The sequence below is a fragment of the Botryllus schlosseri genome, chromosome 2 (genome assembly GCF_051294905.1).
Source record: "Botryllus schlosseri isolate E-star chromosome 2, Bs_hap1, whole genome shotgun sequence".
NCBI classification, from domain to species: Eukaryota; Metazoa; Chordata; class Ascidiacea; order Stolidobranchia; family Styelidae; genus Botryllus; species Botryllus schlosseri.
In genome coordinates, this window is record NC_137237.1 from 21625669 (window position 1) to 21651469 (window position 25801).

General features: G+C 40.6%; 1 protein-coding gene and 2 non-coding genes across 4 annotated transcripts in view; all 3 read right to left on the reverse strand.

Annotated features, from left to right (window-relative positions):
• LOC145434133 (puratrophin-1-like) overlaps positions 1-25486 on the reverse strand; it is a 55379-nt gene extending 29893 nt beyond the window's left edge. The window contains exons 1-9 of one of the 2 annotated variants that reach the window (XM_080311443.1): positions 23687-25486; positions 22408-22494; positions 22216-22324; positions 18880-18967; positions 17339-17425; positions 16211-16327; positions 15144-15376; positions 14210-14348; positions 10235-10357 (exon numbers count right to left, since the gene is read on the reverse strand). In XM_080311443.1, coding sequence (XP_080167569.1) covers positions 10235-10357; positions 14210-14348; positions 15144-15376; positions 16211-16327; positions 17339-17425; positions 18880-18967; positions 22216-22324; positions 22408-22494; positions 23687-24707 — 2004 coding nt within the window. In that variant the 5' untranslated portion in view covers positions 24708-25486. The remainder of the gene's footprint in view (positions 1-10234; positions 10358-14209; positions 14349-15143; positions 15377-16210; positions 16328-17338; positions 17426-18879; positions 18968-22215; positions 22325-22407; positions 22495-23686) is intronic. The other variant, XM_080311442.1, reaches the window with a different exon arrangement.
• Positions 5418-5490, reverse strand: Trnar-ucg (transfer RNA arginine (anticodon UCG)). The gene has a single exon. It is a non-coding gene; the product is annotated as a tRNA-Arg (tRNA).
• On the reverse strand, positions 6084-6156 carry Trnar-ucg (transfer RNA arginine (anticodon UCG)). The gene has a single exon. It is a non-coding gene; the product is annotated as a tRNA-Arg (tRNA).
• Positions 25487-25801: the final 315 nt, after the last annotated feature.

Consider the following 25801-nt stretch of genomic DNA (forward strand, 5'->3'; position numbering starts at 1 on the left):
AAACTCCCTTGGTGCGTGTTCTAATTATCATTTCACGATTGTATGGCATGTTGTCACGAATTTCTCGCAGTACATTCCGGAACTGAGCTGAAGGAAAGGTAAGTAAATTCGAAAAGACGGAGTATAGCAATACAAACACACGCCTCGCGCGATACAAAGCGGGCTGTTGGCTTGGTTTGGGATCAAAGAGCAATAGATATACACATAGTGGAAATGATTTATATTCGATTCATCCAATACTGGTCGTGGCACGCGATAGCGCGATCCGTTTCGATAGAGGCTGTGTCCGCAAAGCCGCGGCAGGCGTCCTATGCTGAAAGCACTCATAGCTACTGCTATGTATCCTGATTTCGCGTGGCACTCAATGCAAACACTTCGACCTTGTATGACAGATGGCATCGCTGACGTGAAGATACTACTTCTAGCGTCGCAATATCGTGGGATAAGGTCATGATATGGCGCACGCGTGGTCGACGAATTCTACTAGATTGTTCTGAAATGCAAACAGATTTACCCATTTAACTCGAACCCATATTGCATGTACTTTTGTTTACAATCGGTGTCGTCTTTAATTGGTCGTTGCACCCGTTTGCAGGTCAATACATAACGAGTCGAGCTACTTGACATTATTTCGCAACAATCCCTGTTTTTGGGCTATTAATCCTCATAAATTGAGCGACTTTTTATGATTTCCAAACGATGTAGCGTTGTCCGCTATACTGGATAAAGCGTCCCCCCTTTTACAATTATATAGCAACTGTGTTCTAGTGGCGCACGGTAAAAATTTGAATATTCGAATCGCGAAACCCGATGTAGACTTTCTTACAGTGTAAGAATAAGTATGTTCGAATAGATGCAGTTTCGTTTGCTGAAAATCATCAAAATCCCCACAATATATTGAAGTCTCGAATCGCTTTCTAATACGCTTCTCCGAAACAAAAATCGCACTAACCGAATGCATAGTGCTGCAATTTGCACGATACGTAAATGCCATGTATGAAGTATGCACCATGTTCATATATTTTATGTTTTGGATTCCCTTTTGTTGTGATGGTGGATTGCTAATGCATATCAAGTCAATACAAGTGTCCACTGAGCGGGATTTATTTAACGCTACTAGAACTGATGTTTTTGCTACGTCATGTAGGGGTATCCTGGAAAATCTGGATTGCTCTTTCGCGTGTATATATAATTAACCTTGCCTATAAAAGCTCTGAACCGAAATCGTCGTAACGTCGATTGCAGTTCGATAACTTATGAGAGTTAAAGATGGAAATACATGACTTTACAGTGCCGAATACTTCGTATCTCTCTACAGGGAGACCAATGAGAACTGGACAATGGACAGGACATGCACATTGCACATCTACCAATCGAACGAGTATCATGTTGTAAAACACTCAAGTGGCGGATTAGAGCGTAGCCAGAGCGTTGCGACGTTCATTTTAGAGTTTATCGATGCAAGCGTATATAGACAGACCTCATTCTTTAAACTGTGTTCAAGAAATCCCAACTAAAAGTTGACGCATCACATTTCATATGGGTAATTCACATCGACTTGTTCAGGGAAATTATCATATGATTGCTTTGGTTCAGGAAGGACTTATGAAACACCATTCCTGGAAAGCGCAAATCAAGGCCATTTATCAATAGCGCCCCGAAATCTTCCACAGCCCAGCAATGGTAATCTACCGCGATTTTCCTCAATAAATTAGGAACATTTGCCAATTAAAACAATCAATATACCATATTATCGACAAATTTTCTAGCAATTCATGGTGGTACCGAAAACGACAACATTGTCATTCAACGTAGACGACATATGGCAATTATCGCTTCATCCGTTTATTTACTAGAGGGTCGTTGTCAAACTGACACCATAATGTGCAATGCAATTGTACAAGTTACACACGAACAAAGTTTGACATAGCACTGGCGTCCGACCCAGTTCTATGTATTGCCTGCCATACCCTGCGCATAAACAATGCTAAATATTTGTCAGAGTGTATACAACAACTGGTATACACTATACACCTAACAGGACAGTGGATATAAACGTATAGTCATACGCATGCGTGTATCACATTTTATCTCTACAGGAAGAAGAGTAAATTGGATATGATTTAAGCTACACCAAGGTCAGAAATCTCGTCACAGTAGTTTAGCAAGTTTACCGCACAATTAAAGATTTTACTTACTTCCTTCAGCGTATTCGTTTCCTTATTCCCAGTAATGAGATATCGCATACCCATAAAGCTCCATCTTCGCTTCTGTTTTATACTCCTCCTCATCGTAACAAATCGGAGATATCCAACCACCCACAGAGATTAAATTATATACTCGCAGTATATATACCTCGGCTAGATTCTACAACCTGAATGAACGACGATGCAATTGTATCGACCCAAAGTCAGCAATTGACGCGTGTCGCGAATCGCTTCAGCTGCTAACGTACACCGTTAAAAACTGTGTTGTACCTTAGGAACAATCAAGACCCGTCTTCACAATAATTGTCTGTTCGAAGCTTATCCATAGCACGCGACAAGTTCATTGTTCTGAGATATTCTTCTCACAAATAATCCTTTGTGGCCCCTAATTTTGACGTACCTAATACAGTAATGATAATGCTCCACGCCAGTATTTTAAGGAGGCTGTATATTGTATATATTGTACCTTCCAATCATTAAAGACCGCACGCGACAATTGCTGCATATTTCGCGATCATTATCCATGCATTATTCATAGACGCACGCGAGACGTCAAGCGATTGCGTCTAAATAAACTCTCGCTGGCACGCAATCCGACCCCGCCTTGTTCAGTACCAACGCAGTTTTCTACAGCGTAGCTCACCGCAACGCGATATTAATTTCCAATTACTATGTTTGCCAACGATACGATTTAGCAACGTCATATTGCTTTGATGTGTTGCGCGAATTGCGTAACCTGGCAACGAGATCGTGTGGACCGAACGTGAAAGCAAAACCTTCGGAAATGGATACAATGGTTGCCTTCAATTGCATTTTTCGATGGCTAACAGTTTTCCGGCATTGCAGGTAGAGAGTCTTATGTCTGGTTCACTAATAGTATGAAAGATAAATATATACTCTGGAACACGGGGTTCGTTTTACCCCGAATTTTCAGCGCTATCTCACACTATGACGCAAGAATCGTTCATACGTTCTAAACTTGGACTACCCGACCACTTGAGAGTAGCTCGATACTATCCCAAAACCACTTCTGTACTTAAGAACGTTATAGAATGATACTATAAGTAGGGATCTACGGGTAATGGAGTCCACGGGTATAATTGTTATCAACATGAGACAAATGTTGGTGACGATTGATAATGGAAAGACAACAATGGAATAAGAAATATAAAAAAGAGATGGAAACAACCATAACGAAGCCTGTATCATTCAATATCAAAACCAAATTATTTCGCTGTGTTTCGGCATAATGGTTGCTTAATACGATCACGCTCTAATCAAAACGAGTGAATTCATGCAGATAATTATAATTATCGAGTAATAGAAGTGCCGAATACTGATACGGACAAGCGTAAAATCGACATTGCAAAGTTCTAATGAAAACCCACGGCCTTACCAAAATGCACTTGACCGATTCATAATGTTGATATAAAATATAAATTACCTATTTCGCGGTGGTTTTGGAGTGAATTTGGGTCGCACCATGGACTCCTGACTCGGGCAAAATGTCGGATTTACTAGGCTCATTGATAATATTTGGGGTACGAACGTCTGCATATAATACATAGATAAAGAGTTACGCTGCTAACGAATTCAGACTATGCTCCTTCTGCCAGTCTCAATGTAATGGTGATATTTACATAGGTATTCATACGCACTCCCGTCATTACAATCGAGGCTTTGCGTTTTCCTTTTTTTTATATATCTATTCTACACAACCACATGACTGTTATCCCAAGTCGCCATTCACCTTCTATTGTGTATACTTGTCACTATCTTTATCCCACACCCGACTCATCAAATGAAAGTCCTGCAAGCGCCGCATTGGCGCACAATTAATGCAACAACTGCAAATTGTCTACAGTGACCAACACGGCGTCAAATTCAATGTGCCGAAACCAGCCAACGCGAAAACGCTGCTGGCTTGCGTGACAGCTCAGTGACACAATTGCCGCCTCGCTATAAGATCCTACTACAGCGACAACACGGCTTAAATGGCCCTTTTATTATCCGCACTGCAGCCGTAACCGCTCGTTCGGGGCATTGTCAGTGTAGATAGTGTCGATTAATAATCCGGCCACAAACGTGACACACCCGGAGATGAAGTATATCGATAGTACTTCAGTTCAATTCGCAAACAAATGGTAAACTGTCATAACATTACGAGACTTGAAGGTAGAATTTGATTCCAACATCACTCACGGTCGGCATATATGCAGTCCATATGGGCAGCTCAACATCTCTTCACAGGTAGTATACAGTAATGAAGCAGAGAATATATATGAATTCAACGGGTGGGGTGTGATGAAAACGTCTAGCATAATCGTTGACAGATATGTAAATAAGTAGATAAAAGTATGAGGCGTAGCACGCCATCATGACCTGAAATAACCAAACCAACGAATATTTCTATTGTTGGTTGGTCCAGGGTGATTGAAAATGAAGGGACGCCGCTTTGAATGACAGGTGCATTGTTCTAGGATGGGGGTCGACAGAGAATAATATATCCCGTATCCAAAGAAGATGCAGGTCGGCAATAGTGTTAATAGATCAGAGTTACTTCTATAAATTATTTATATCAGTGGTTCTCAACTTCTGGAACTCGCGGACCGCCAAAACTTCAAAACATTTGTTTCGGACCGGTTAACCTTCAAATGTATGCAACTTAGGTGTAATATTGAACACCTTATTTATTGCTGCGTCTTTTATATCGGATACTTATATGTGGTTCTATTGAAGTGTTTGCAAGGTGAAGCTCGTGACGTCATGTTTAAGACCACTACCTTGATTGTATATGTTCATATCCTTTGAAAGATATGCGACTTTGCTGTTTGCTAGTGCCTCTATTATACTGCCAAATGTCGATTAATTGCGCTCTCGGAATTTGCCGAAGTTTGTCTAGAAGTCTATGTAGTAGCTTTCACATATAACTTGTCACAAACGATTTGTAGTCTACTTTCAAACAGTTTCTTACAACAATTACTCCAGTGTGACTTACCCCAACAATCACTATGCAGAAACATATCTAAATCAATTCAAAAATTGAAGATTTCTTTCTCTAATTAATAGACAAGCGTACAACTTCATACATTTTGGAATTTATATAACCAAATTGCTCTGAGCTAAAGATGGTCTACAAAGTAAAGGATTGTAACATTGAAAGTAATGGAAATGATAATATACGAAAAAATGACGAAGACAAAGAAATAATGACCCCGAAGGGACTCGAACCCTCAATCTTCTGATTCGAAGTCAGACGCCTTATCCATTAGGCCACGAGGCCGCCATGAACACGGTAGGTAGTGATATAAGTGTTCTTTTGTGTAGTGATTTTCATTTTAAGAATGGAGTCCATGGGCTACATTGCAGTTCCATATCATTCGCAGTAGAATCTGTACAGGTAACTTTGCTACTGCTGATGGATAAAATAGGCACATGACCTCTTCCTGGCCCGTTTACGGGCCAGGAAGATACATGGATGCAGCAGTTTTCTGATGGATATATTTTCTTACTATATATGACCAAGATGCAGTGAGTGACTGGAAGAGGAAATTCAAGGAATTTTGTTTAAATATGTTAAGATGTACGTTAAATTCTTAGGTATTATCAACAATTAACATTCCAAGGCTAAAACATTTCAAGGTTCGTCTATGAGTGCGTACCTTTGAAATATCAAGATAGGCATACCGAACATAGGCGTGAACAAGACATTCGTACTATCCTCCCTTTTGCATTGAACATTGTGCTACAGGATCTGAATTGTTGCCAATATGTAGAAAAATGCCCCAAATACCGGAATAATGAACAAGAATGTCGAGAATACTTCGCGAATATAATCACTATGCACCTGCACCTGCATTCTACAGTTAAAAATAATGACCACGAAGGGACTCGAACCCTCAATCTTCTGATTCGAAGTCAGACGCCTTATCCATTAGGCCACGAGGCCGCCGCATATGCAGTTCTTTCATGAAATGTATCATGCATAAGGCTTCAAGATTAAAACATTTCGAAAACATCACACTACACAGGGTTTGCGTTTGCTTATCCTAAGAAACGAAGAATGGCCCGTAGATTGAGTAATTTCTTATTTTACAAGTGCAACATACCAGACATTACACGCCCAACTAACTATCCGGGACGATTCAATGATTTTCGAATTCTAAACTTTTCACGAATACTCATCAGTTGTGTGATCGCTATTAATTCCAAATTAGACGTTACATCATCGTCGGAATTCGGAAAAAAGGCAATTATACCATTACCGCCGGACCACACATATTTTATATTCTACCATAGCGCGCACGGTACGTTTGGTGATATGTTCTGGTGCATGGGTCCGAGAAAAACCGCGAATCAGGGAGTAGAGATATTATCTGGGTCTATATAACTTTGAATGGAGGATGCACGATACTCAAAGATCAACGGGGTGGAGAATATCTGACCTGGAGCCCAACGTCATCCACAACGAACCCCTTACACCCCACCGCTCAATGGTATTTCAATCTTAATTCCTAAAGTGTGAAATTTACACCCATGCGTCATCTGCATTATTCAGAACTCGAAGAGAAATAGATTGTTTTTGCAGCTGCTTTGGCGGCGTTGGCCGAATCGCTGACGTCGTGTCATTGAGTAATGGTGATTGAACACTAGCAATTGATGGTTGCCTTGAACTTGATTTTTGAACGCTCCAAAATCATATCTGACGAAAATCTTCATAACCACACGTTCTGTTACCTGCGTTTGTACGAGAAAGGCGGAGATGGAGACGGTATATGTTTACAAAATATGATGATCCGGAAGTCGTGAATATACTACCACAGGTTCCTGGAATAGCAAACGACCTACTGTGGCAAAATAGATTGACCTCAATTGACTGAGTGCACAACTGCACGTGTGCTCAACAAAACAGTGATTGGCATCTGTCCCCTGTTTCATGCGTATTGAAGATATCATCTCGGAAGATGAATATTAATGTAATATGTTCCAAATATCTTCTGATATTTACAGCAACTAATCTTGATTTTAGAGCAAAAAATAATCTGTGGAGTAACCAAAACTGCAAGACGAATCGCACCCATGACTATCCTTGCATGTTATCACATGACAGCATGAGCGCTGGGCTGATCTGCTTCTCTCTGTATGCATAGGACTTGTATCGCGACATGGAATCGATGACGCAATTTTTTGACAGCATCAATGTCACAAATGGCGCACAAATTCTGTACCAGATGTGCGCCAATCGTACAAACTGCTCAGCGTAAAATTGTACATGCAATTTACCGCTATAGCTGCTGATAAAAAAAAACGAATGAAGGATATATATAATTGGCTATTGAAGCTAGTGACAACTAATTGCTACAGCCAACCCCCCTGGTGTGAATTATAGTAACATCCAACATAATATTTACAACGACAGGGTGGTATAGTTTATTTAATACCCAATCGTCAAGGAAGTATCCATGCCTCGTAAAGTGTATGGGAGTTGCGGAATTTATTGCATTAAAATTCTATCGAAAGAAAATGAGATTTAACACGCCTTGTCCTTTTCGCCATAAACACACGCAACATCACAAAGCATAGAAGGTAGGTTTTAATTGCCGAAACACTACAGCGTCGAACTTTACGACCAACAGAGCACGCAGCAAGCGCACATTATATGGCCCAGATTCGCAGCGAAGACACGGTTGAACTTTCGGATAAATTGAAGTATCGCAGACGCTGCTGGCATATGTCGCAGGTCACGAACAGTGCATGCACTAATCCGACCTAAATTGGCACCAAGGTCACGATATTCGCCAAGCTCAAGCTTGCATCAGACAAGATTGATGACAGGACTTCGACATCAGTATTTTGTAAGGATTACGCGCTTTCCGCATCAATGAATATATCTCGTCACAGCATTTTTCGGATCAGTGACACGATTAAACTCACTGTACTTGCACGCTGGTTACTAATGGATTGAATAGATAAATCGACTCTGAATACATAGATCTTAAATATATATTTCACCCACACCCACACACATGGGTGAAAAATAAGCGTATTTACTAGATTTAAGTCCGAGCTTAGGGTGACAATCAAGCCATCGGCACTTACTGGTAACGCACTTTGTTCTCACACCCCTCCAATGGTTAAAACGAGTAAATACACCAATCCATATGGTGGATATGCATCCCAGCGGTGTCGCGGATTTCGTTTACGCGCACGATCTTTTGCCCCCTTCTACGGACGGTACAAAAAAACACAGCCCACTCCCTCCCTAGGATATATCTCAATGATAATTAGTGTGTTTGGCTCAAGATCCATTGGAATGGATATGGAAGCAACATTTTGAGTGAGAAAGTGCCGCTCACCTGTTTGCACCCTACGCTGTAGTAGAAATCGTCGTGATACACGATTTTCGTTTATAGTATACTATATCAGTTTCCAATCGCGTAAATCATGAACCGACACAAGACAGCCAGCTTTACCTTACTTTTAGCTCAATTAAGTCCTCAATCGCTATCTTCTGCGTATAGAGTGGCTTGAGAGCGCCCAAACTTAGTATCGCACTATTGACTGCAAATACGCGCTCAATCTATATTAGGCAGCAAATACGTTATCGCCTATCACCTAGCGAGTACCCGAAAATGTCAACAGTATATACAGCGTGAGTACGGATTATTATCTGCAAGCGCAAACACACAAGCAGGTACCACACGACAGTACCCATTGTGGGCGACGCAGTTATATACATGTTAGCAAATATGCCGATGCAGTGCACAACATGTAATCGAATATTGACGAATATTTTCCTTGCGCAAAACAAATGTTGATAGGTCTACATAAATTTATCATCAGCGTCAAAGTCTGTTTAGGTCACAGGCCGAGCAATATCTGCGCAGCACGCATCAGTGTCACTGGTTACTATCGTGAAATACGATACCCAGACTAACTTGATAGCGCGCAAGTCATTGGAAGTTCAAGGGAATGTTTACACCGGATCATCCACATAATAATCATCTGGTTTGAGATATTTCTCAGAATAAACCATCAATATTTCCCCGAATTTATACGAAATCGATTCACGCCAACTCTGTATCGCGATCGGGGGCGTGGCCAGCACGTCTAGGGGCAAAAAGCCCGGCAGCGAGAGGATTGTTGCGGCCGAATTTTGGATTTTGAACCTTCAGACTTCATTTTAGTCGACTGTCATAATAAATCTCTGACTTCATTTAATAGCAACTACTCCGATGTATTTCACTACACAACCACACCCCTTTATCGCGAATGTGTAATGACGTAATTATTTATTTCGATTGTAAGCGATGCGTCAGATCCGTCTTAATGAATTCTAGTGCAACATAGAAATGTAGATAAATAATTGTACCAAGGATGCGAAAAATCGTACCACCGCCGATTCGAATTCGACTTCATTATATACGTTAGAAATGAATCGATCAATATTTTGTATGAACGGAAATAATATATCATTACCTTAAAATACCAGCATGCCTTGAATCATACATAATTGTACCGTATATAGCGTGCGCTTGCATGCGGCATCAGCGCAAGTTAAAGTGATTTTGGATTGCTGTCAATCAAAGTCGCTTTGTACAACGCGTAGATGCAATGTATGACGACGAAGTGACGTGATCAACCCTATTGATCTGCTTCAAACATTCTGATTCGAGAATGGAAAAACCCGTTTCGAATTAACGTCTTACTCGAATCGCCTGATCTCCAGATAATTAGAATCGATTTGGAATCAGTTCTTCGTACTACCCATCCATAATGACTGCTCCCGTGTGCTCCATCAATTTAGACAATCATCGAAGGAACGGGCATTTGGCTTGGTGGGGTATGGTACTAACTGAGGCCTAATTGCGCCAACTAGCGTGAAACGACTTTAGGAGACAACTTGCTTGGCGGTAACATTATTCACGTCCTTGCTGGATTTGACTCTATATTATACCACATTTTTCACTTCAACGTCACTATTTCACTTCATAATGTTACACCGCGAAACAAGCGACGCCACTCACCACCACGTCCAAGTAGAAGCTATCGAATTCCTGCCTTTGTATTTTCAGGTCATTCAGCGAATCGGCCACTTCCCCAAATTTATTGCTCAGTTCGTCTTTTCGATCGGTGGCCCACGATACGATCTGGAGATGTGGAGAATGGAGAGTAGAATAAAGATGTTGCAATAAAATAGAGAAACGGATTCGGCATTAAGACTAAATTCTGCAATCGTCGCAAATCAGGCAATCGTATAATTGCAGCATGAGAATGCGTTGTTTACGCATTACGCATTACGCATTACGCATTACGTAGGCTACTACGAATCCGTTAAAAGGCTCTTCTATTATAAGAGTAATTACACCGATATGGTCGGGTTATGATGATGAAAAGACGTAAATCAATTGACTTGACATTGCATTCTGCTGGACCACAACTCCACTGAGTACGCCACTGCGCACATGGTATCACAACAACAGTCGCAATTCGACAACTGTTATGGCCTAATTACCAATCAGACATGGGGTAATCGCGATTAGTAATCGTAATCGATTACGACGATTACAGCATTTTCAAGTAATCGTAATCGCAATCGATTACATTCGAAAAAAATCCAAAGTAATCGTAATCGTAATCGACTACTTCACATATCTAATCGATTTTTTTGTGAAAGGACGATTACTTTTTATTTGTATAATGAATATGACATAACCGAACATTCGTGAACAAGGAGGAGATATTCTACCAGGTTATTGATAGCGCAAACGGTTGATTTTCAAACGCCACTTCTCATTATTACGTCAGAAGCATTAGCTTTGCTCGTCCTTGCGTAAGAAGTATCCACACGTAGTAAATATATATTCGATGTACATTGTTGTGTTATTGTTAGAACAGTGTAAGCCACGCTGTATGTCAGGTTATCAATACACTCCAGACGGCACTACCTCGCAGCAAGATAATAATCACCACTCTGCCTAGTTTCTAATAGTAACTTATGTATTGATGTTTGGGTATGCTTAGATATACACAGTTTGACCGTTGCTGCTTGGCGAGCAGTAGGCCTATCTATGTAATATACGTACGTCAAATAAAACATTACGATGGTTAAAAGCAACAGCTGCTGATATATATCATAACCGTGCCGTTCTTTGCCGTTTCTCGTAACGGCACCTTGCAGTATCTGTATTAAGTGGAAGGTAGAATTTTAAGTTCACTTCATCTTATTCTCATATGACTCTACTTAAAACGGGCGCAAATCGTTATTTCACAATTCTTCACTCGACATTTACACCTGTCGCCATAGCCATCCGCTTATACACCATGTTAGCGTGGGTTCTAGGTACAATCAGGATCAAAACAGCAATTCGTCCCCCACTCCAATCGTTGGTATTGGCAGGGTTGTAACCAAGTCACAATGTTACGAGTCAGAAGTCGATCTCACTTTTATAGTTTTGACACGAGTCAGGTCGAGTCATTTTCAATTCACCCCCGAGTCAAGTCCGAGTCCAAGTCAGCTAGTATAGGGTCGAGTCCGAGTCATAGTGTTTGACTCGACTACGAGTACAAGTCGGTATGTTCACAGATCAGTTTTCAGATCAATCCGGTTTTAGCCACTTTTTTCAACTCTGCTCGAGTGATATCGAATGGATCGTATTCATAATATAGTAATTTTTATCAGTTTTATCAGTATGCGGCCCTATTTCCATGTACCAGGACTGCATGATGATAGACGAAATACAAATAATGTGGTAACTTTACTATTCTTCGAAGTTACATGGAATGTCCGTCTTGGCCGTTCTAGTCTCGAGTCCTATGACTTGGTTTGAGTCATGCAAAATGACTCGAGTACAAGTCGAGTCAATACAAAAATTGACTCGAGTCAAGTCTAGTCACCAAAAAATCGCGACTCGAGTCATTACAACCCTGGGTTTTGGGGCCCCATGGTGGTCAGTTTTCAAGTTGATCACTGAATTTCGTCTTAATATGGGTAATTGCATTATATTGCTATACATTCAGATTTACCGGTAGAGCTGGGGGCACGTAATTCATAATTATAGCATCTGGTATGTTGTTATAATTACTTTATTGTATGTTGTTAATTCGTGACCTCCCGCCTTTTATGTAATCAAAAGATACTGCACTCGCCCAAACGTAAGAAAATTTTCGTGAGACGCACACACAAATTGTCATGTCATCATTCTTCTGTAAGTACCCCTGCTAGCATTTGCATTGTTGGGGCTCAGATTGGAGAGACCGGATTATTCGTCACGCCCACAGAGCGCGGCTACTGACAATGGACACATACCCAAAGTTTTGGCCAAGGTCATTCTTTTGTAGCACACGTTGTGGAGTTGCATGTTGGCCGAAATTGCATACGTCTTTTGGTGTGTCGTACCGGGGTAATGACGGCCACCGAAATGCACATTCTTATGAATTATGCATGCTTTTTTTCTTGAGGGGGAGAGGTATGCATTTCAAAATCGAGCTATTTAAAGACATTATCTCGAAGAAAATTTTCAAGTTAATTAACTCTCTTGCAAATACTCTATTATAATTTATGTTGATTTACGAAATACTTTTGAGTCCCCTTAGAACTCGCTCCCGGTCGTATTGGGGAGTTCGGGGTGTGGCAGTTACGGACCTGACAAGAATGCAAATCGTTGGCTGCGACGAATAGTCCTGCATATAGTTGGGAAATGGGTGCATTATGACGTAACAAGCAAATGACTTATCATTTATGAAGAAAGTTGGTATCTCATTAGACCTTATCTTCATCGCAAGCCTTATATTGTCTTTCAATATCTCCAATATATTAGAAGCCAAACAAATGTAATCGTGAGTAATCGTGATTACTTTTGAAATGTAATCGTAATCGTAATCGACTACTTCCTGATTTTGCTGTAATCGTAATCGTAATCGTAATCGCGGGATTCACAAGTAATCGTAATCGCAATCGATTACATTCGTGAAGTAATCACCCCATGTCTGTTACCAATAACATGCAACCAATGATGGCCAACAGGACCGTAACTGCCGCACCCAAGGGCGCCCAATTTCGTGAATAAACACAAATTATTGAGTATTTTATTTTGAAAAGTAATGCAAATTTTTTAAAACTCCCCGCGCTGTGCGCGATTTCATGTTTCCAAGTATCTTGAATATTTCGCTACGCATGACTATAGAAATGGGCATTTCGACGCCGGCTATTACCGCGCAACGACGCACCAAGAAATATGAAGTTTTAGATCATGTAACATGCGACTCCGAAAAACGTGCCACACGATCGGCAGCGAGTTAACTTTGGCCCAACAGGACTGCCCTTACGCTGACCGAAAGCTTCGACTATACATATATGCATAGGCGCTTAAATAGCTGGCGCCGAATGTTCCTGTCCTGGCAATCTGAACCCCACAAGACAAATGAGATAAGTTTGGTTTATCACCCTATAAGGGGCCCAAGACCAACGTTTTTGGAGGGGCTGACGAAGTGCTGCTTCGGTCCCGGTGGCCCGGACTAGCCTATCATCACAAAACATATGACCAAGTCCAGTGTGAGGACACAACCTATCGCGATTGTATGTCTTTACAAAGTCCAGTTCAGCATATTGATAATTTCATCATTTCCAAATTCCACAAGATTGAGATAAAGTGAAATGATAGGAAGGAGGCGAAACGACTTAGGGTAGTCTTTCAATCAGGCCATCACCTTGGCCTAGTACGTGTAAATAAGAGGCATATGTTCAATTGTGTAGTGTTAACTGAACTGGAAGGGAAATGCAGTGAAGTGAACATTACTCATATCGTATTTAGATTATATACTTCCCCTATATATTGTCATTTTATGATACGATGTTTTGCACTATTTCACAATATAGCGTACCGTCGCTACACCACAGCTCTATCCCTAACCAGCCTCGTGGTAAGTCCGCCGAGGGGGGCATGGCGTAGGTCCGTTTATTTAATATCAACCAACAACCCATTAGCACAAACAGCGCTTACCCTGTCACACGATTCCTCGAATTGCTGCACCAAAACCCTCTTCTCCAACGACAGCAGCCTCTCGTCCGCCGACTGAACGTAACGACGGATTGAGGAACACACGCTTTCGTAGCTAGACTGAATCTGCTCGGCATACGATCTGCGATAATCGCGAATGACGGTATCAGGAGAAGATATATTCAAAGTCAAATCCTTACATAGATTGCAACCGATGGCGGCTGACTTAATCATCGGTGCTACTCAAAATCGAGGTAGAAGTAATATCGTAAATTTCTACTCAAATAGAAGTTGAAGTAGCGATATCCAAGGCATGCCAGAACGGCATTCTACTTAACAAAATTCAAAGTTTAATGCAAGTAGTGTGGTTAAGTACCGATAATTACAAGTGGAAGTAGTCAAAAGTAGCCTAGTGCAAGTTTTCAAAAGCTTCTTGATTACTCCGAAAACGTAGAGGTACTTCGTTACCGACCTTTTTGTAACGCTACTCGAATATTTAAAATGTAGAACAAACAGAAGCCATTCTGGGTGAGACTTCGCAAGGCAAGGGCGATTGTCGGTAAATGTGAAATTTTAAAATCAGCGCGTAATGAGTAATGACATTGCATGTATAAAGAAGAGTTCGTAGTTCACGGAAAATGCAGGCGGACGGCGTGTGCCAATGGATAATTTTGCAATCTTTTGCAACATCTCGAATAATTTCAGCGGTAAATTGTATTTTAGGGATTTAAGAATGTTTGACTTCTGAACAACACATACACCAACTGCATTATAGGTATCGTGATTTGTGTGCATGGTATTGTTTCGGAATTTGAATCGCAAGTTAAAAGCAATCTGAATGAAACTGAGCACAACCATAGATGTAATGTAAATCATTGCGTCTCGCATCACCCGAGAAAATATGCACAACGGTCCTGGTCGGACTCGGTTAACTTACCGGTTTTCCGGGGTACGCACTTTGCTCAGGTCCTTCATGAACCGGTGTCCCCGGTTATGCAAGTCCCGCACGCGAGGGTCGTCCAGCAACGCGGTCATGGTAGACCTGTGCTTGCTCAAGGTCGCGTTCGTTTCTCGCGCTGACGAGGGCGCCGTGGCGGCGGCTATCGCGAGGGTGTGACTCGCGAAGTTGTGCTGGAGACGCTCACAAAGCAATACGTACGATTCGACATCCTGTGGGAGAGTTCGTGATCGTTATTTTCAATTGCTAGCGAGGCCGGAGCCTTGTATCTATCGGGAGTTTAAATGTTTCATTTCAATTGGGAACTTGACGCAACTTGGATTTTAATCGCACGGAGTCGTTTAGGCGGAGTTGGAGTCGGTGATTTGAACCCGCGTAGGCCAACCTTGTTTAGCTCAGAAACCGGTAAAATTCAACAACAAAGTTTGCGGATCGGAATCGCAATTTAAATCGCACATGGAGTCCTAAGTCCGAGTCGGCCAAATCTAATATTTGAAACTAATCCCTTGAGTATTTTTCAGACATTTTAAGACAGTTTCTACGTAAACCTGGAGTATAAGTTTTGACACGTCTTGAAAATTACTACTTCCTGTTATCGAGAAAAATGTACGCGTTAGTTCTATTTCAACTTGAGTAGAAACGCTGACTTATTTAATCAGCTCTGCCTATATACCAACAACGAAAAAGATGGATGCAGAAATCTTCAAAGTCATACATGAATTTTTCGAATATTTAAGTGCAGGATCGATGCACCAATTTTGTCGAATCTTATTATATTATGTATATTTATAACTAAGTATTCACATCAAATAACCGCGTTCATTCGAACACCGCATTCGACGAGTGTACATAAATATACGTGGACAACTTGAGAGCAATAATTACGCATTACACATACAAGAATATGATCTCCAATAGCGAAAACAATGCCTATTTTTACGTGTGCCTAACATTGACCGCATGCGCGTGACATCAAACCGGGCCAACGTCATCAACACAACCAGGATGGATTGGAACTCGTCTAAAAGTATCGCGTCGGGACTCACCATTCTCCGCTTGACCCAGTCGGAGTGATAGTACTCTAAGTCGCCGCCCATAACTTTCGGAATATTGTCCATCTTCACGTAACCCGGCAGCTCTGACTTTTTGCGGATAACGACGCACTGAAAACGATCGCCGTTGATGTCAACGATTTTACACACGCAATGCAGATGTCAAATTTGCGGACAGATAATCCCGCGAGCTTAGCGTCCTAAAAACAGCCTACTCTCTCCAACGCAAATTGGCACAGAAACATTTGGACCAAGAATCTGTTCCCATACGCCGCCTCCTTTATCACGATTATACTCATAGACATATCGCTGGGGCCTAAAGAGTGGCACATTTTAAGAGACGGGTATGCACGAAGCGCCGCATGACTTCTATCGATTCCATCTTGTAAGAAGTGGGGATATAGATCTCTATATTCACAACCACATATCAAGCCTGATCGATATTCATACGTGACTGTGCCAATGACCACACAAATTTACTCCCATGAAACTTTCATCCATACAACGGAAGCAGCCGTATGGCCATGGACTCAGAGGCGGTCAGTAACGAATAGCCTCTACCTTTTCGAATTACTCAAGTAGGTTTTCGCTGCCTACATTATATACATCCAGTTGAAATAGTTTTGTCTTGTCTTAGAAAGGCTACTTCTACTTGTAATTGATTAAACATTTACAACGCTGCTTCTATACTTGAGTACCAACGCTGACCACTATGACCACCTCGGAGCTTGGTGCAATGGTGCATTCTATATCGGGGTGAAGCATAGAAGTCGCGAATCTCTTTGCGACTGAGTATTAAATTTCCGACAGATCACATAGAGGAATATGTCATTATTTGAAACGAACCTGGATATTTTATTATCAGTACTGCTATTGTGAGCTTGAGTATATGACTAATACCGAATCGGTCGTTGAACACTTTGCCCGGTCAAATAGGATTGAGTAATTATCATCCACCCTAGCAACGACGGAATATTTTTGCTGCATAGCGACTGATACTGTGTATGTATGTATGATGAATGGGTTTCAAATTGTGATCCCATCAACGTCTGCTAGATATTGTGGCGGATTCAGAAGTCAACCGTCGACATACGCAGGCCGGTGAGTGAGTCAAATCATTACCTCCGCCATGAACTGATCGACATTCGGATGAAAGTCGTCCTTTTTCGTGATTACAACAATTTTCGATAGGGTCCCGGAGCGATTTTCCTGCAAATACAAACGATCGAAAATCGATAATTGAATAATAAGATCAGTCTGCATTGGTCATTAACACAAAATGATCGATGACAAGTCGAGCTGACTTTATTACCCATTTAAGGCACTTTTGCATTGCAGTGTATAGAGATTCGACATTCATCACAGGAGCGACTACCAAACACGACAACGGATGTTTTATTGAGACATAATGTGATAACATTACATTCAGAGACGATTTATTGTTTCAAGGGGTCTTGCCGTTTCTATTCCGCACGGTATAGTGAGACGTATCATACACGGGACTCCTATCTGCATGGTATTGAGCAACAGTGATCAAGACGTACAATGCAATACCGTGTTAGTTTGACCGCGCATTCATCCAAGGATTACGTTTGCAGCTATATTTCTACCGCTTCTTCAAGATATTGAACTTGACTGGCCTCAGCGGAGAGGCATAGATTCCACCACTTTATATACGTCAGCGGCGTTATAGTATTCAGAGTGCGTCAAGGGTATAATACGCCACTTATCGAGACGGTTCGATGAAAATCGAGAGTAAATTGCCCAAAATCGATAAGGCCGGGAGAGCGGATACCGGGCTCGATTACTCACATATTTTCCGATACTCAAGCCGGTGTCTTTACGTGATGGTGTACTAGATAGTAGTACGTGCTCTAAAATCGACATAGTGTCGGTCAACTGCAGCATACACTTAGATCAGAAAATTCAAGTGGGAGCATGTCGTCATATCACGGCGAAAATAAATTTGAAACGGAAGAATTCTCGACATATGATCGCCTTTGAATGTCATTCATATTCACGGGAGGTTTCCTGAACATCTAACACGACGGCATAGCGCTAGCATTCTCAATTACTAGAAATACCCGTCAATTTATCACCATTGAGCCCCAATGATGGTATGCAGGATTGCATTACCTAACATTACATAGAATGCCGACACTGAGAATTTTGAATATACTGTAGTTTCTGATGCCTTTGGTAAATTAAATTATAATCGCATGGGGACAATATTCACACAATACAAATATCCTCAATCCCACTGCTCATAACCATTGTTAGATTCGCAAAATTTTGAGGATTAATGATATTCGATTTTCCGATTAGAAATACTGTGGTCACATAACATCTAAAATGTTTTCATTGACGAAGAGTTTAATTACCGATCGACTATATTTTCTTGAGGAACTCTCAGACACATAACTGTTGGGAATTGTGATCCACTAATGGGAATGTGTTTCCATGCTACCATGTAGTTGACTAAGTTGAAATCCTTGACCTCTCAAATTCGAAATTCTATACATGTTTTTACTAGCTATGTGGGAGCAAGGGACCTAATAGATAGTCATCTCAACGATTGACGCAAAATGTTGGCAGACAGTCCGGTTGCACCCGTAAAACAACGTGCAATGTCGTATGCACATTCCAAAACCATAAAGCATTACCTGAAAAAGTACGATCGACTCTTCGACGATAGACCAGCTCTTCGCGGATGCTTCACTGATGACGAGCGTCATATAGGATGCGTTTGACCTATCAGGAAAATAAAATATTTAACACTCAAAAAAAGCTAAACACAATTGACGAAAGTTGGGTGCTACATTCAGCAACAAGTGAACCCATATCACGTTCACAGATATATCCACATTCTCCAGTTATAAAACAAAGAGTTTTCTGGCACCGCAAGAGCCAATGACGCATATAACTTTGGCATATTAACATGCGGTGTAACCCGGTGTTTGAATGAACTATTTATTATATTCTATGTGGCTCTCCGAAACCGAATACTTATCAATACTATCGTGATTTTCTGAAAATGGAGAATACGGCATCATTATAAAATAACGTGAAGATAACGATTCATCATACTGTAAACCGGCTTCGAAGATGTACATTACGAAACGTATGGAAAATCAAAATATATTCCAGTTCATACACATACAGCAGAATTCTTAGCACATCATTTAGAAGTCATATTGAACTAGTTTAATCCAAAGGGAAATCCAAAATTGTTAACCCTTATTGCCTGATAGGGGCGACGGTATTGAAAGAAATCAGTAAGCAATCTATAATTTGATTTTGAATAATAGCTTGACTGCTTAGGCATGCTTCAAACATTTAAGATCACTACGTATATGTGATGTACACTAATGACGAAAATCTAGGATATCAACCTCATTAAGTTCAATAATACAATGAGAAACATTTTGATATTAGCAGAGTTCAATTCGCAACTTCGACCATCATAAATATGAATGCAATGTATGATGTTGCCCAAGGCGTGGGTGACACTGATAAAGAATTTCAACAATTCAGCAAGATAGGAATGCGAATTCGTAATAATATCCGTTATCCGGGCATGTTATTACTAATTATACATGGCTTATATAGTAGTCCAAAACCACTAACCCCCATTGCGGTAAGTAATAATTATAATATCACAACTACATATCATTTCTAAAGTCTTGAGACGTAGGAATCGATAGATATACAATATACATATTACATATTCAAGAAATGGGTGGACGCTTGGAAAGGGTACGATATTTCAATCTTGGTGAAACCAATTATCAAAACCGTTGCACTGGCACCATGCAGTTTAAATTTGCAGTTATATAGATATAGCCCGTGTTTGCACTTCAATGAGGTTGGCAAATTTATCGAAAGATACGTAATGACAATCACACAATTGGCATTTTGATCTGTAATATTTATCATAACCTTGCCACGTTTCATCATTTCGTAGCACATTGTCTACAACCACGCCTTTCGAATACATATTTGTCAATAAGAAACAATCTATTTATGAACATTGAACAACGACAAGATATATAGCTCCGCACAATAGGTGTGGACACGGCACGTACAGTTCATTAAACTACGACCGATACAAACGATGATGATTGAGTGATGACATCGGACATCCAATAAATTTGTTTGTAGTTGAAGGCGACTACAGTCACGTTGTGATCGACCAATGCAAAATTTATTGCTTGCATTGTAGGCTAATTATGTAATTTGACAACGTCAAGCCTTGATATTTGAAATTGAACATCTTAGCTTTTCAACGTTTTTCTATCTTTTGATTGTGACATGTTGCGTATCGCGATTTCGACTCTGATCGCGAGAAATATTAGCATGAAATGTATACCTTACGGGTAAGCTATTTTGAGAGCAAATCAAATCAGTTACACGCATAATATATAATCACATGGGTTGTTTACCTGTTGGACGCATGGTTGGTGATAAAAAAATGACTGTGAGAAACGGTACTGAATAGAACCTATTTCTTCTGAGAAAAAGGCGTGGGACTAACGTTTGGAACAGGGATGGTAAATGCGTATAATCTCACATCATAATGGTAGTTTCATCATCATACAGCCAATATGAAACCAGTATTTCAATATTATTCGGAGTTCCGAAGCGTCCTATACCAGGTTCGCGATATATTCGTTATACGTGAGAGTGGTTTGTTTACATACATAATCCTCCACATATTTGTTGCGTAGCCTAAGCTCTGTATACCTATTTTTGAAAAGGTTTGTATGTTTAATTTCGTGTCACTATACGAATCAAATATACCGTACCTATGTTTACACTAGACGTGATGCGGCGCTTTTGCCAGACACAAATTTGATCGTTTTTATTGTGACATCATGCTGCGATTTCGGGGTATGAAATGAAAGTATTTAGTAAACTCCTCCGAAATACTACACGGTAAGTATTTCAAGTAGAACTGCCTAGTAGGAAGTCGTAGCGTGATATTGTCAAAATTAAGTCTTTGGTGCATGCTTAGTCGAAGACTGCGGCTTAATACAACTGTTTCAAGTCATTTCAAATGATTTATTTTCCCATTGCCCCTTGATCCATAATTCAATATCCACGACTATTGTCAAGCTGATAAGCTCACAATTAAGGGTGATCTGTCTATGAAAATGCATGACCCTTGTGGTTATTTTGATTAGACTAGTTGCTTGGTCAGATGAGGTTTTCATTATTTGACTCATCGTTATACCTATACTATACATCCATTGAACATGACTAAGGACGGTACAGTCAATCTCAATATGATATCAAAATTAAAATTTTAAAACCTCTTGGTGAACCACGCTATAAATTGAGTTTCATCATCATATTTAAAATGATCGTATATGCTTGTTCTTGATTACGGTTTAAATCTAACTTCTTGCTTTTTAAACATGCTTAACCAGGACTTGAACGATAACATAAAACCATCATTTCGGTTAGTGCATACATAATGAGACACAAAGTGGGTAATATTGCCGTATAATGTCCCGTCAAGTCGTGCTGGCATTATCAAATAAAAAGGCTCTTAAACAGGACGAAATTAGCAATAAAAAGTGATCAAATATATCACGGCATTGCCTTAGGGAGGTCGCATCGATGTATGCCACAAAGATAGGTCTAGCATGGAGAACTTGTCATTTAATTCAATACCATACCATCCGTAGCATGGTGTCTATTACATCGAACAATTCAGCTTTACAAATATACACATCTCACTCACAAATTATGAAAACATAATGGCGCATTGTTACGCTTCCATGTCTAATCTTCAGATGCGAGTTAAATGGATGAAACAAACATATATGTTCCATGCCAATTTCTTCGGGAACAACTCAAGAAAATACAGCTACACAAGATTGCTGGCGAGATGCGGCGTTTTTTTTCGTCACGGTTCAAGGCATCTGACTATATCAACATTATATCTAATTTTTCGGCATTACATGTGGCGACCATAACATTGGATATACACTCACGCGAGATACAGCATCAGTCTTGTGATCTCTATTTTCCCGATGTTTGGGTGTTCGTTTATTATACTGCAGCGGATGAAAAGAACAGGGCGTTGATTGATATCGCGACACCCTGAATATATCGATACAATGAATTGGATGACTTGAACGCACCGTATGGAATGCGCTGAAGTGTTTCGAATTGCTTGGAATTACCTGGCGATAGTACGCATCCAGAGAGTAAACTATCCTTTCGAATTTCCTTCGCACATCGAGGTCTGCTCACCTTCAGTTTTCCGTCCTCTGTGAATATATACAATATACCTGTAGGACATATGCTATTGGACATGTGAAGGTCGTCAGATCATAATTGAAGCTTGCAGTTTGCAGTTTTCTGGCGATTCAAATGGAGTCGCTTCCGTCCGCTGGTCACCATAAACCCTGAACAGTGCTGTTTTGGTGACGAATATGTCGACTACCCATTTCTCCACAACAGTGGTCGCTCTGATCCCTATGATGAATCACAGGTGGAGTCCGACGGATAGCGGATATTTGAGCCGACACCGATAAAGCCGATAACTAGTACCTTCACCGATAACCGCGATATATTCGGCATATATTCAAAAGATATGGAAGAAGCTTAAGGTGAATTTCCAAACTTCTGAGAATCTATTTTGACAGCTTTACCGCCATTGCTACCCTTGGATTTGAGATAAATTCGAAACATTGTATCTGGACACCGAAAAGTCATAAGTAATATATTAATATCCCCGGTTTAGCAGTCTCCAACTCCCTACTCATGTGCTTTGACGTCACAAAAAATTACCGACATTGTTTTAGCTCTTCAGGCCGATACCGATATTTCTCTCAAAGTGTAATATCGACTCGATGTTATCGGGCTCGAACAAAGGGCTGTCATATGTGAGAGCAAATTTTCTCAACTTGAACTTACCTATATGCGTGTCTATAACAGCAGTTCTAAATCTTTTATATATCACAGAACCCCAAAATCATCATACATGTTTTCATCGAACCCTTCGAAGTTGCCAAAATAAAATGTACTTCTCTCGGCAATCTTATATCTAGATACCGAACGTGAATAAAATCTGTCGAAGTATTAAGCTATCTGTAAAACTGATTCTGAAAATGCAACTTGTAATCGGCGTTGTTCCGAAAAATTATTGCGCTGTAAAACAAAGGTTGGTAGGACTAGGAATGCGTCTGGACGAAGTTGACCAATTGCCTTTAGGGGACGATTTCAGGATTGCCCGATTTCAAATTGGTAATACCACTCACATATCGGTTATGCAACAAATTCCGCTGCTTTACTTCGTTTCATATCTGCCATAGTCGCATATGACTGATCACCACAATATCTTGAAAGTGAAGTATGAGTATCTCAAACCACTGAGACTGGCTCACTGGACCCCAAAGGTTCAATTGAACCCAGATTAAGAACCGCTGGTCCATATCAACGAAATTGATATTTTCTAACCTCCATGACATCCGATGATAGTATCGTCATCCGAAGGGACCAATGTTAGCGACGAAAGTTGCGTACAGAATTCAGGTTTGTACGATGAACTTGCGGACCTCGAAGAAAAGTCGCTGTCTTCGGTATCAGTGCCAGAACTGGAAGACTCTACGTCGCTGTATGTGACGTCACAGATTACATGACGCAAGATATCATGTACTTCGTTACTAGTCGGAGAAGAGTCAGCATCGATAGACCGTGCGATTTGACTAGCACTGAATTGCAACGATTTTGGAGGTATGGTGATGCTTTGAGTGGCAAGCGATCGTTTTTGCGAGTGTGTGTTATCATCGCCCGGTATCGATCTTGATTTATCTGACGATATATAATCCATTCCACTGTTCGCTTCTAAATTCGTATGCCTGTGAGGCAAATGGCATTTATTTTGGAAATAGGTAGCCGAGTCGGAATTTTTAAGTCCCACTTTCTTAATTCCGATTACATCACTTGCAACAGGTTCGCGAAGCTTTGGGTTATTGTTGGCGTCGCTAAAATCGAACACACAATCATTGTAAGTCGTTTTACTTTTTCGGTTATTCGTGCTGAGATATCCATTACGTCCAGGTCGATATTCCTCCGCTATATCTGATATTGTACCGTTTGCCCCCGCAGCAGATATCACGCGTGTGGGGAAGACTGAGGTCGTTTCCTCATATCGTCCTGGCGGACTCTTCGTTTCGTTGATACCTTGCAGCAAATCCTCCAAGGAAACACTCAAAGTTCGGTCAAATCGTTCCAAACGTTTTGGCGGTCGTCTCAGCGACATGCTTCCTTCGTGAAACTTGCTAGATATCTTCCTTTTACCTCTCGTGTTTTCCGTCTTAGAATCCGCGTTTAAGTCTGACATTCGAGCGCTGTACTGCCGCGAAGACTTCAGCTCACTTTTACTATCGCCCTGATAAAAGTATCCGTCCTCCTTAGTGGATATTTTCCCACGCAGAGGCTTCACTGATTTGATGGTTCGCTTATCGACAATCGACATTATATCTTTACGGCCTTGGCTTACTGACTATGAATAAATCTATATGCAGAATAGGAATGGAATCATTCAGAATTATAAAGATCAAAATTTAAAGCTATTATAGAATCACACGTGACTGCGCTTAATAAGTGTTTCGTGCCGAAATACTACAAAGAAACTCGTCACTGATACAATCGAGCGATGTCATGTAACAAATAACTCAGGCACAAAGGCTTTAAAGGCAGCCGTCGGTACGTCTTAGTCTCTGGATAATTTATTTTGTCGAATACTGTTGCAATCGTAAACGTGAAGTAGACGAATGCCAAACAAAGTCACAAAGATGTATTCAGGTTGTAATCAATTAGCGATACAAGTGACACGATAGCAACGTAATCATGTCAATCCACGCCTTTTCCGAACGTGGGTTATCCTCATAGTTCGAGACCTGAAGTGATTGACTGAATATTATATAAAATACGACTTTCATTTATAGGACTGTGGCTCATAGTAAGTCCCGTTGCCGGTACACCTCGCCTAGGCTGCATAGGGGATTTCCAGACTTTAGAGACTTTCAACGTAAATATTTGACATAGATTACTCAATGCGTCTTAGCAGTCATATCCAAATATATTAAACCTCGCTTACTAGCAATTAGATTTCGCCTGCCTTCCTAGCAACAATTCTTACGAGCATAAAACATATCTCAGCTATACCGCAACAAGCGTATCACTGACTACTGGATAGGTGGAATGATCTGAATCTGAATAGCTTTGACCTGGATAAATTTGCGCACCACCTTTCGATGTTGCACCAGCTAGCCGACACGTTATGTATCATCACATTCAAACAAATCACAAAGATTGAGCACACGACATCCGCGAGCTAACGATGACTTATATAGCTTTGTGGCTAACAATACGACTTCACGGTTACGTAACCATGCTCGTATAGTTCATGTTGGAACAGCATTCAACTTCGAATTTGAGGCGTTTTCTAAAAGTTAATGATCCATAAATAAAATCAAAAATTGATATAGTCCTGTTGTCTCGAAGCATATATTGTGATAACATGTCTTTGGATGTAGCAAAAAGGACATTGTGCGGTAACTATATCAC